The sequence below is a fragment of the Mycteria americana genome, chromosome Z (genome assembly GCF_035582795.1).
Source record: "Mycteria americana isolate JAX WOST 10 ecotype Jacksonville Zoo and Gardens chromosome Z, USCA_MyAme_1.0, whole genome shotgun sequence".
NCBI lineage: Eukaryota > Metazoa > Chordata > Aves > Ciconiiformes > Ciconiidae > Mycteria > Mycteria americana.
The window spans coordinates 71,951,912-71,965,035 of NC_134396.1; the positions used below are offsets into that span (position 1 = coordinate 71,951,912).

General features: G+C 40.2%; 1 protein-coding gene across 1 annotated transcript in view; it reads left to right on the forward strand.

Annotated features, from left to right (window-relative positions):
• Nucleotides 1–13,124, forward strand: part of MSH3 (mutS homolog 3) — a 121,911-nt gene that overhangs the window by 35,438 nt on the left and 73,349 nt on the right. The window contains exons 9-10 of the mRNA XM_075526557.1: nucleotides 8,080–8,192; nucleotides 11,784–11,898. Coding sequence (XP_075382672.1) covers nucleotides 8,080–8,192; nucleotides 11,784–11,898 — 228 coding nt within the window. The remainder of the gene's footprint in view (nucleotides 1–8,079; nucleotides 8,193–11,783; nucleotides 11,899–13,124) is intronic.

Sequence of the window (13,124 nt, forward strand, 5' to 3'; positions counted from 1 at the left end):
AGTCCCTCAGCGATTTCTGCAGTTTTAGAGGCAGGATACGTGGTTCTACTCTGCTTACATTGCTGACATTCAAAATCAAGTTGTTAAGCAGTGAAAATAGGAAAACTTGGAGGTGGAGGGGGCAGAAGGGTCAGGCAGTGAAAGTCTCTGAGGGATGAGTAGTCTTGCTGACCAACTGCAAATAGTGAAATAAAACTTCTGGTCCTAGGGAGGATTGGAAGAGGACTGTGGTAAAAGCCTGAGATGATAGCCAGTGCTCCTAAAGCTTTCTGGTGGCAAGCTTTTGCCACAATTTCCCTTAGAAATAGTGATCAGAGCTGCTGCTCTGGTCCTGTCACCGTCACCATCTTTTCACTTCATTGTTGCTGAGGCAGTTAACCATGCTAAGCCAGCAAAAAGCTTCCCCTCTGCCCTTGTGAATTTTTTCCATCATAGAGTGCTCCAGGCGCTTGGTGCAGGGTCAGAAAAGCTCTACAGCCATTGCAGAGGAAGCAGTGGGAATAAGCAACCAGGGAGAGGGTGAGGAGAGTGGTACTATGACAGTCAGTAGCTACATTGATATAGACATGCACAGAACTGCAGCTGCAAAATAATTGAGACCAGACACAATAATAAGAGCTAGCATTGAGGTAAATGAGTATTTATCCCCTTTGTATAAAGCATGCTTGTCCAGCTATATGTTGTTGTATGAAGCTTAAGACCCCATGTGAGAGGAAAACACAGAAAATGATCCTGTCTGATGGGAAAGAACACAGATAATTAACATTTTATTTAGTACTCGGCAAAAACTTGGGTAATACAGACAGAGGAAACAGTCCATTCTTGAGGAAAAAAGGGGGAGAGAGGAGTTCTGAATTTGAAAATTATCCCAAAAACACAATGTGATGCTTAGGTGCTTCATAGCTTGTCAGCTAGGTGCAGAGAAGGAGACATGGAGAGGAGTCTTCCACGTCTGATTTTAGGTTATACAGCATAAATGTGGAGTTTGATTCATTTCTGTCACCTGTGCATTATTCTTCTTTGTAACTGTATTGTCTGTTTGGAGTTTTAGAAATACTTCCATTGGCTTTTACGTTACCTGTTCTTCCCCCCCCCCCAGTCAGAGTTTTAAGGTTGACTTGAAGCTAAGTAGCAAGCATCAAAGCACTTCATTCCTTTGAGATCCTTAATGCTGGGACACTGGGTTGTGCTGGCAGGTTGCAATAGTTTATCATGTTCTTCTATATCATAAGAAAAAGATGTTACAAGCTCTATGGGTGATGCTAGGGTCAGGTTAGTGGTGTCTTTTAGGAGAAAGTTCTGGTGACTATTGGGTGATAAACTCTTTGGCATACTGGCATGTGGCTGAACAGTGAGTGTTTCAAGGAGTGCAAAATAGCATGCGTCTGGAATTTGTTGAACTGTTCTCTGACAGAAAGGCACCACAGCGAAATAATCTTTCTTAAAAACAAACAAAAAAAAAAGTGTGTGCTAATTCTGCTGGAAACTTCCAACCTTAAATTTGTATAACTAATGTCAGAAAACTCAGCGCAGAAATAGCCACAGACCATAAAATATGCCGTTGTATGGGGAACTTGACGGTATGCAGAAAAGAGAGGCAAGCCACAGGGGTGTTCCCAAGCTGTCACGAGCAAATGATTGGATCTATGTCTTAACTCTCTCTTCACTCACACTTTGATTCAGAAAGAGGTATTTTCCATGGTGGGGTGTAACTGGGGGAGCATTATTTCACTGGTGTTAATGTAGTATGGCAGATATTAGGCAGGGTGTTTCTATATTTTTTTTGTGTTGTTGCTTTGGGGGTTTTTGTTTAATTTGTTTGAAGCTCCATAAGAAGAGAGATTTTTGCTTGTTGGCATAATCCTGAATGGAGGAATCGTGGTGGCAGAGGTGATTATGGGGACGAACGTGTGCAGCTGTTTTACAAAGCTGTCTCTAGCACATCACTGTGGGTGGAGGGTAACAGTAGAACAAGCGCATGGCAGATTAATCGAGTGTCCTCTCAGTCTCCTGGTGAGACCAAATTAGAGTGAGCTGCATCCTCACAGTGTCATGTTCTATATAGCACCTGCAAAACACAGAGGGAAATATTGCTGGAAGCATGGAGAAGATAACTGTGCTGACTCTGAAGAGCAATTGTAGGAGCTGATACACAACTGTACGAGGCACTGAAGATCACTTTAAATAGTGCTGTTCATTGGACATGCACTGCTCTGTGTTGTCATTTTACAGGTAAACTATATGTGCTTTGGGTGTTTAGAGGAAAGAACTACTACATTAGAAGTTAGAGCTTCTACTCATTTATCCCCCATTCTCCTTGTGCATGTGTTGTTTATTCACAGCCATACATGATGGAGAGAACTTCTATTTTTCAGGTAATTCCTCTACTGTGCCAGATTGTTTTGAGTTCACGTCTGGTTTTCTAACATTCTTTGCAGTCACTTCAACTTCATACCCTTTGCAGGTTGACTGGAGTTGTCCTCTGTTTCATTGTCCAAGTGATAACTGAAGTATTGAGTGCTACCAGATGCAGTATTGAGCTTTATGGAACTTTGCAAAACACGTTCTTTCATTTTGACAGTGAACCCCTGATACCATTCTGAGTATTGCTCTCCAGCCAGTTTTGTACCCATTCTGTAATAAGTACTTTCATGTAAACCACGCTTCCATAGATAAGTTATGAGAACATTGTGTGAAACAATATAAAATACCCTCACTGAAACCAAGCATGTAGTAAATCATCTGCTTCCTCTCTGTCCACAGAATCTGTTCCTCTGCCATTGAAAGAAATTAAATTCATTTGATGGGATTTTCTTTTTCTTGACAAATCAATGCTGGCTATTACTCACCTTGCTTAGCAATAGTTTCCTAGCCGTTCCTGATCTTTTCTACTAGGTTTCCATGAAATGTTTAGTGTGTCTCATCCCATTCTTCAGATAGGCAGATAGAAAGAGCCTGAAAAAGATTTGTTTCTGTCTATTTGTGGATGCAGTAGCTGCTGGAGTGCGACTGTGTTTGTGTTTTGTCCAGTAGTACCTAATTCTGTTCTCACAGAAGGCATAAAGTGTCATACAGTGCCTACACAACCCTTTGCTTTTCTGATAGCCTCTTCGCTCTACTTCCTTCACAGCTCCTGTGTCTGAGTTCCTAAAGCTGAAATAATGCTTTCTTCAAATTTCTTGAATCCAGACTCTTGGCTTGTAGATACGGTTGGAGTTCTTTTCAGCTGTAGTTCTGCTAAGGTGACTAGAAGGAAATCAGGATGCACATGCTGAGAAATGTTGATAGTTTGGATAGTAAAAGGCAAGCAAGGAGTTTTCCCCAATTTTTTCTGTATGTGTGTGTATATATATGGAAAATATACATATGTGTGTATATATATATATATGTGTATGCATCTATTAAACTGTGTCAGAGTTGCTTCTAGGCTTTTCAGCAGCTTCTAGCATAAATGAAGGTTTTGGGATGGGACGTTTGAAAAGCTGGAGGTCTCGTGGGGTAATGTGTTGTATGTAGTATATTGATAATGTGGTAATTATTGTTTGGTTGTTGCAGGCAGCAGTGATTTATATCATTCTGAGAGTGGCAGATACTCAGAGAAGGTGACCGCGCTGCCATTTTCCTTACAACAACATTGTCTCCATCTTTGGTATCTGAAGGTTGTTGAGAGCAAATGTGGGAAAGTACTTTACTCTGGCAGGAGAAAAAAGCTGTGCTTATAAAAATGTGCGCGCTCAGTGCCAAAAGAACAGCTGCTTGGAAATGTCATTGAGGCTTTGCCAGAGAAGCTACTGGAGCTCTGTGCCAGGATTTACCAAAAAAGGAAGGATTATTGTTCTCCAGTTCTCACAGACAAGTTCAAACCTAGAGCCCCTGAGCTAGAAGCAATTGTATAACAAAGGTAACACTATGGCAAATAAAAGAAATGCAATTTTAGTTAAGCATGTTAATAAGGGAAGATGACATGGTATACTTGGTTTTCTGAAAGGATTAATGCATTCAGGTTACCTTGCTCTACTGGGTAGTGTAGGCATTTTTTTCCTACGGTGACAGACTGGTCATCCTAGCAGAGTGCACTGTGAGAAGCTCAAAGAAAATAGCAGTTTGAATAAAGTGTACAGGAAAAATTAAATAAGTTATTTGTGCTTTATAAATCTGTGCTTAGCATCAGAAATAAAAACATCTTACTAAATTTTAGGAGCAGAGACCTTCCTTCCCAAATTCTGTATTGTTTATGAACTTGTGTTGTGATATATGGATGTACAGTAAAGTATTGGTGCCTGCACCCCTGCATTTGAATAGTCCTAAAGCAGAATGGGCAGGACAGGATAGCAGTTGAACTGTAAAATTCTGGAGTTACTTGCTTTCCTTAGGAAGGCTTCCTGAGCTTTAAGAAAACTTAGTTTGGATGTGTTTGTTTTTCAGGAAGTCTTTATGCACTTTATGTCAGTTTAATTGTGAATTATAGAGCAGTAATGAAGTGACTCCTGTTTTATTCAGCACACTGCAGTGAGCTCTTGTGCTTATATGCAAGCTCATTCTACAATAAAAGATTTTTTTTTTCCAAATATCTTGAGACGGTTTCTGTAAATTAGTTTTATTTATGTTGGTTTACATTCTTCTAGCTTCTAGCATTTTTTCTAATCTTTTTATTATCCCCCTCCCCCCCAATTTAGTGATCTCTTTTAAATATTTTTCCTGCAGCACTTGGAAAGCAATGAATCTTTAAGGGGATGCATTGAATTGCCAGATAAATAGAGGGATAAAACCCAGCAATGTTGATCCTTTTTCATTTTCCCAGTAGTGTGACAGATAAATTAGTCCCTACTACTGTTTCTGTAGTCAGAATCATAGAACAGTATAGGTTGGAAAGGACTTAAAATATTACATTATATACACAAAAGTGTGTGTGCATCTGTGTAAATGTGTGTATTTTAGGATCATATCCTTTATGCATCTATTTATGGACACATTGATTTCATATTCTTAACTGTAGCTGATGATCGTCTCTTCAAGCAACTCCCTTAACTCGTCTTGTGAGGAAAGACAGTTCTGCCTGAAATTCCAATGTGTTTAGGGAGCAGGGAGTTTTAATAAGGGGCACTATAGGTTCATTCATACCATCATTTGACAGTCTGAAACCCTGAAACATCTCTGTTTACTCAATATCCAGTTAAGGGTGTTTGCAGAAGAACTTGTGCAAGGAAAGTAAAAAAGCTTTGAAAAGTTCAGTTTCATCATTGACTAACCCTATCAGTGTCATGGGACTATGAGGATTGCTTGTTTTCAGAAGTACTGGAAAGGATATCAGTAAAATGAGTTGCACAGCAGTTCATTGTAGATGTTCTGACAAGAATGATGTTTACAAAAGTTGATGGCAAATTGACTTCTGATTTAAATAGGCATTGGTAGCTGGAGAGATAAAGCATCAACATAAGCATCAACATATCATTCTGGCTATAATCAGAAAAATGGCCTATGGGTGATCATCTGGCTAAACAAAGAATAGACATGAAAACCTTTTGCAGCAAATTTTGTTGTCATACATCTTGATAAAAGTTCAGATTTTTCCTTATGTTGACTAGATATCTATAACCTTCCATTTTTTTTACTTTATCTAGAATAAGATGTGTACTTTCAGATAGACAAAGTGTCAGATATTTGTTTGATGCTATCTAGAATATAAATATTAAAATATGTGAAGATCTTTACAAATCACTGAGTTGTCTAATTCTAATTTGAAGTATTTCCTATCAATATAGTTGATGAACAAAAGTACTACTATAAGAAATCACTCAAGTTATATTGATTGTAACTATCATTTGCCAAATTTTATGCTAAGGAGTTGGATAAATTTGGTTATGAAATGAAAGAAAATCACAAATGCATTAAAGAAAATGACAACAATTAATTTTTAACCATTACTTTAAAAACAAGCAGGTGTGGCATGAATCATCCAATGAATTACCCTCCCAAAGCCTCCTGTTTTGACTTTGGTTCTAAAAATTAGCTCTGCAGACCTTGCTAAGCCTTGCTTTTCTGAAGGCGGTGTTATGAAAACATAAGAAGTAGAAATGAAAAATAAAATCCTGTTTTAAAAAGATTTCTCTAAGTCCCTACTCACACATGGTCAACAGAAAAGCCCTGCTGTCTTGCAGCACTGATTCAAAGGCTTGTGCTCTGCTGACCTCGAGATACCATACAACACATTTTAAAAAGTTTAATGCTGAAGTGGTATTCTTGCAAAAGGCTGTAGTGAGTATACATGCTAATTTAGCTAAATGGATGGATGTGTTAGAGCAGATTATTAGTGAACGTTGGAGCAAGTGAAAAAAACAAGGAAGAAAATAGCTGATTGCTATCAGAGGTTGAGGAACACAGACTAATTGTCTTTTACAGAAATCCATTTGCTTTAAAAATGTTTGCTCATTCTGAGTAGGATTGGGGCAGAGGGGAATCCCAGAGGGTCTAAAGACTGAAAACTTAATTGGATCAGTCACTTAAAACTAAGGCACTCAAAGTAAGCAAGGGATCATCTAGGATACACTGAGAAAAGTCAGACCTCTAAGACTCAGTTAGTTTAACACGTATTACAGGAAAATAATGCTCATTCTTAAGAGCTGAGCCTCAGAGACATATTGATCCTTTCAGATGGGAATATGTACAATGTAATGCAGAAAACCTGTTTGTTTTTCCTGTGAAGTCGAAAAGCCCTGCAAAAAGGGTATTGATTAATTTCCTTCCTATAATACCTACACAATCTCTTTCATTGCCATAATTCCAATGTGCTAATAGAAGTATTTGGTTAATTCATGTCACATGGTAGTATGAGACTGGATACTGTGACGCCAGGTAGGTCTTATATATGTCTTTTACTGGCAGTTTTCTACTGGCTGCTTTTTCAGTGCTCATTCTGTAGCTGTGTAATTATGCTCAAGGGTTGCAGGGGGAGTGTGTGTGATTTTTGTTTTGTTTTTTTTTAACCAGTGCATCGTTTAATGCTGTATTAACAGCTGTACAATTTGAATTGGTAATGCGGCATCCAATTTTAATTTCAGTGAACACTTAGGAAAAGCAACCAGTGTAGAAAGGTTGTATCTTGTAAACACCACACACATACTCTTCTCTGAGTCAGGTTTTGGCATCTCAGGTGTACTGCTTGACACTCAAGCCCAGGTACTGACCAACTTTGATCTCACACACATTGCGATGAATAAAGGTTTTTGCCACTGTCTTACATCAGCAGGCGGTGGAAGCAGGGGTCACAGGAAACAGGCTAGATTAATTTCTCATGTGTTGCAAAACTGGCTGAAATCCTGTACTGCTGTAATTCTCAATTACTTGCTGACAGTAGGGAAGGATTCATGGAAGAGATCTCATTTGGCTTAATGGTGGAACAGAGTAAGTTTGCAACATTAGCTGGTACTGTTAAATTGGGAGGAACTGCTGGCATGTTGAGAGGACTGGCTTATCATTAATAACATCCTTGACAACCTGGACTGCAAACAGACTGAAAGAAATCAAGTCCTTTAGCACAAAGAAGAGAAAAGTCTTGAAATAGGTATGAAATAAAGGACAAGAATACTTTTATTTCAGCTGCATGTAGGAAAAGATGCAATAGGTTAATGTTGCAACAAGTTGTACAGCATAGAACAAAGCCTTTAAAAATAAAGGATAATTAAATATGGTAATAGATAGCATAGGAGAATTTCTTCATTGTTTAATCATCCTAAGTCTTTAAGAACAGATAAGGCAAATACTTGGTATGATTGATGAAAACATATTTACTTCTGCCTTGCAGGTATGCTAGACAATCTCTTGGAGTCTCTTCTGGGCTTGCTTGCTATTGCTCTTTGGGTTTTATTTGTTTGCACTTCTATAATGGAAAGAAGAAAGGTTTAAAAAAAACCACCACGCTCTTAGAAATGTTCTCAACCCACCCAAGTAGCTCATCTCTTCATTCTTTACCCATTCAATTCTTAACAAAGGAAAGATGAAATAAAGTACCTTTGTAACCTACTTAAGTGTCCTTCATGAAGGGAGCATAAATACTGAAAGTCAGTTATTTTTTCTTTGCAGGTTTCGGGATGACAGAATTAGGATAGAAAGGATGGAAAAACTCCATTTTGAATACAGCCATGCTTTCCAGCTGGTTACTGATTTTTACGCAAAAGAAGTGCCTGATACTACAGGTATGCCATTCAGATTTTTATGCAAAAGAAATGCCTGATATTACAGGTCTGTCATTCAGAATGTCTTTGAAGCCTGCATCCTGTTAGCTTTCACACAGATAAGGAATACATGTGGGTGCATCCCATCAGGTCTCATGGACTTGTCTGTGTCCAGTTTGTTTAAGTGTTCCCTAATTTGATCCTCCTCTGTTAAGGAGAAATCTTCATTGCTCCAGGATTTCCCACTGGTGTGAGAGGCCTCAAATTCCTCAAGGCACATCTTACCAGTAAAGACCAAGACAAAGAAGGCATTGAGTTCCTCAGCCTCTTCCATGTCCTTTGTCACCAGATCTGCTGCCCCATTCAGCAGTGGGCCCACATTTTTCCCTTGCCTTACTTTTGCTGCTGATGTACTTGTAGGACCTTCTACTGCCCTTCATGTACCTCGCCAGTCTCAGCTCCTGGTGGGCTCTGGTTTTCACAGAATCATAGAATGCTTTGGGTTGGAAGGGACCTTTACAGGTCATCTAGTCCAAACCGCCTGCAAGAGCAGGGATATCTTTAACTAGATGAGGTTGCTCAGAACCCCATCCAACCTGACCTTGAGTGTTTCCAGGGATGGGGCCTCCACTGCCTCTCTGGGCAACCTGTTCCAGTGCCTCACCACCCTCATTGAAAAACATTTCTTTCTTAAATCCAGTCTAAATCTGCCCTCTCTTAGTTTAAAGCCATTACTCCTTGTCCTGTCACAACAGGTCTTGCTAAAAAGTCTGTCCCCTTCTTTCCTATAGGCCCCCTTTAAGTAGTGGAAGGCTGCTATAAGGTCTCCCCACAGCCTTCTCTCCTCCAGGCTGAACAACCCCAACTCTCTCAGCCTGTCCTTGTAGGAGAGGTGTTCCAGCCCTCGCATTGTTTTCATGGCCCTCCTCTGGACCCACTCCAAAAGCTCCATGTCCTTCTTGCACTGAGGGCTCCAGACCTGGACACAGTACTCCAGGTGAGGTCTCGCCAGAGCAGAGCAGAGGGGCAGAATCACCTCCCTCGACCTGCTCGCCACCCTTCTTTTGATGCAGCCCAGGATACGGTTGGCCTTCTGGGCTGCAAGTGCACATTCCTGGCTCGTGTCCAGCTTTTCATCCATCAGTACCCCCAAGGGCTTTTCCACAGGGCTGCTCTTGAATCACATCATCCTCCAGCCTGTATTGAAACCGAGGATTGCCCCTACCCAGGTGCAGGACCCTGCACTTGGCCTTGTTGAACGTCATGAGGTTCACACAGGCCTGCTTCTGCAGCTTGTTGAGGTCCCTCTGGATGACATCCCATCCTTCTGGTGTGTCAGCTGCACCACTCAGCTTGGTGTCATCTGCAAACTTGCTGAGGGTGCACTTGATCTCGCTGTCAATGTCATTGATGAAAATATTGGACAGCACTGGTCCCAGTACAGACCCCTGAGGCATACCACTCATCACTGACCTCCATCTGGACATTGAGCCATTGACCGCTACCCTCTGGATGTGGCCATCCAACCAATTTCTTATCCACTGAACAGTCCACCCATCAAATCCGTCTCGCTCCGATTTAGAGAGAAGGATGTTGTGGGGGACCATGTCAAAGGCTTTACAGAAGTCCAGATAGACAACATCCATTGCTTTTCCCTTGTCTACTGATGTAGTAACTCCCTTGTAGAAAGCCACTAGGTTAGTCAAGCAGGACTTGCCCTTGATGAAGCCATGCTGGCTGTCTCAAATAACCTCCCTGTCCTCCATGTGCCTTAGCATAGTTTCTAGGAGGATCTGTTCCATGATCTTCCCAGGCACAGAGGTGAGGCTGACAGGTCGGTAGTTCCCAGGGTCCCTTTTCTACCCTTTTTAAAAATGGGCACAATGTTTCCCTTTTTCCAGTCACCAGGGTCTTCACCTGACTGCCATGACTTTTCAAGTATCATGGAGAGTGGCTTGGCAACTACATCAGCCAGTTCCCTCAGGACTCTGGGATGCATCTCATCAGGTCCCATAGACTTATGTTCAGGTTCCTCAGGTGGTCACAAACCTGATCTTCTCTTACAGTGGGAGGGGCTTTACCCCCCTGGTCCCCAATGTGTTGTCCATTGACTCAGGAGGGGTGAGGAGAGCAGTTGCCAGAGAAGACTGAAGCAAAAAAATCATTGGGTACCTCAGCCTTGTCCTTGTCTGTTGATACTAGGTCACCATTCTTGTTCATCAGTGGAGTTACGCTTTCTTTAACTCTCCTTTTCTGGTTGATATAACTGTAGGAGACCTTCTTGTTATTCTTTGCATCCCTTGCCAAGTTCAGCTCCAGCTGTGCCTTGGCCTTCCTGACCCCATCCCTACACAAGTGGGTAGGGGTCCTATACTCTTCCCAGGTTACCCGTCCAGGTTACCTGTCCCTGCTTCCACTGCCTGTGCAGTTCCCTCTTGCTCTTTAGTTTGACCAGCATGTCTCGACTCAGCCATGCCGGTCTCTTCCCTTCCTTCCCTGATTTCCTGCATCTGGGAAGTGAGAGCTCTTGTGCTTTATGGAAAGCATCCATAAAGATCTGCCAGCTCTGTTCTGCTCTCTTGTCCCTGAGGACCGTTTCCCAGGGGTCCTACTCACTAACTCCTTGAGGACCTAGTTTTCCTAACCCCATCCCTGCAAGCTTGAACAATGTCTCTATATTCTTCCTGGGTCACCTGTCCCTGCTTCCACCTCTCATGCTCCTCCTTTTTAATGTTTGAGTTAATCAGGAGCATCTTGTTCATCCGTGCAGGCCTTCTGCCACCTTTGCTTAATCTTCTGCACATTGGCATCTTTTTCGAGCTTGGAAGAGGTGAACCTTGAAAGTGAACGTTATTTAAATAGAAATTAATACAGGGCTAGCATCCCTTTTTTTTTCCCCGTAGCTTGAAGATGTGTGTTTAGACAGATCTAAATTCACACATATATAGCAACTGCAGAAAATTACTCAACATCTGAAATGTTTCTTCAAGTTCTTGTGTGTGTTAACACTCTAAGAACAGAAGAACAGCTTTAAAAAAATCTCTGAAAAAACTTAACTAAATAGGGTTTTAAATAGCATTTTATGTTGAGATATTATGGAGTGAATTTTCCTATTGTTGCAGCTGGAAAAGGGACTGTAGTAGAGCACTGTTTAGAGACACTATCAAATACGAATAGCTGTCTGACAAAGATGGAACCATATTCTGCAGGTTGGCTGAGGCAGGTAAAACATCAGCATATGTGCCAAGGCCTGTTCATTCCTTTTAACTTGCACAGATGTTGCCTGCAGTAATGGATACTTCAGAATTCAGTTCTTCGTTTATATATTTAGAAATTTCTTATGCTAACAGTTAGTCATTTTTATGAAGAAAAACCTGTGGAGTCAAGTGTTTTATGTTTCATAATGTGTTTACATTATTGTAATGTCCTACATTCTTTGGAACCATAAATGTTAGTTTGGAACTTCACTTTATGTTGATTTATAGATATCATAGAACACTGTCATATATTGCAGATTTCTGTTTGATTAAATTGAAAAACAGATTATACTTTTTCTAAAATGCGTAAATAGTAAACAGTGAGTTAACAAGAAAATAACTTTTTTTTTTTTAGGTCCTCAAAAACTATCTGTAATACTAAGCTTGGATAAGCCTGTTGTTTGCTCTCTGGCAGCAGTAATTGTATACCTCAAAGAATTTAATTTGGAAAGGATGCTTTACAATCCAAGGTAAGTTGCCTTATATAAACTTCCAATTCAAAGCACCAATCCATGTACCAGTGTTAACTTTTAAGTTTTAGCAGACAACTTCCCTTCAATGTAATGAACACACCTGCTAGAGTGATAAACATAGTCTTTGTAAAAATCATACCTTACATTTAAGCTCCTAATCAGAATGGAAAGAGTCAAGTGATTCCTTTTTTTCAGTGGTGTTTCATGAAAATCTTTATGAAGTATGTTTGTCTAGACATCACGATCAGTAATGTAAACGAACATGTACTGCTGCCAAGTGTTATTGACAAAAAACAAGGTGCAAAAAGTGGCAGATACTAGGGGGGAAATTTTAAAGTTTGTTAATCAATATCAGCCATCATACCTCAATCTCAGTTTCACCTTGTGAACAAAATTTGGGGCTTTTTTGGCAGCTTTTTTAAAAAAAAATAATGCTGTAATTTAGCTTTGCAGATGGTGTTTTATTTTGCCAGAGCTGTGTAAATAATTTTCTTTTTCTATAGCTCTGGAAACAGGTATAAATGCTAATGTGTTGTAATGTTTAGATATTACAGACCTCAGCAGGTCTGTTTGAGTTGGTGAATCTAGTTATCCATTATAAAGAAAACAGACATTCAGCACATCCTGGCTTTCTGAAAAATCTCTTGAGTTGGCACAGTGGTAACTAGGAGTGGGGGAACAATCATGCAAAGATAGACCGTCACCATTTGTGCAAAGTTACTATAAAAACACACAGACATGGAAATAATCTTGTCTTCCCTTAAGTAGTCCCAACACTTAGGTTTATTAGATGTGCTCAGATGAGTACTCAAAATTTGTAACAGGATTATGCAGGTGGAATCAAATGAAAATGGAAAGCTGTTGCCACTCAAGCATCTTTTTATCCTGTCTTGCACAAGTATAAAAGATTGCTATCCTACCTGGCTTAGGTTTGAAAATATCTTTGAGGTTTATTAAATGCTTTAATAAAAGTTTTATCTGTCATGGATCCTCTGCAAAATATTCTCTTGGTTGTCTCAGTATTCCTCTGTCCTGTAAGTAGGCAGGATTTAACAAAGTAAGTCTGGCTGCAAACTGGAAACTTAGAAATATGCCCTGTCAGTTGTAGATCATTCATATGTCTTATGAGATTCTTAAAGTTTCAAGCCTTACTTTGAAGGGCTCCCTACATTACCAGTTTTTTTTAAAATGCAGCTGCATTTAAAAAATTGACTGCAGATGTC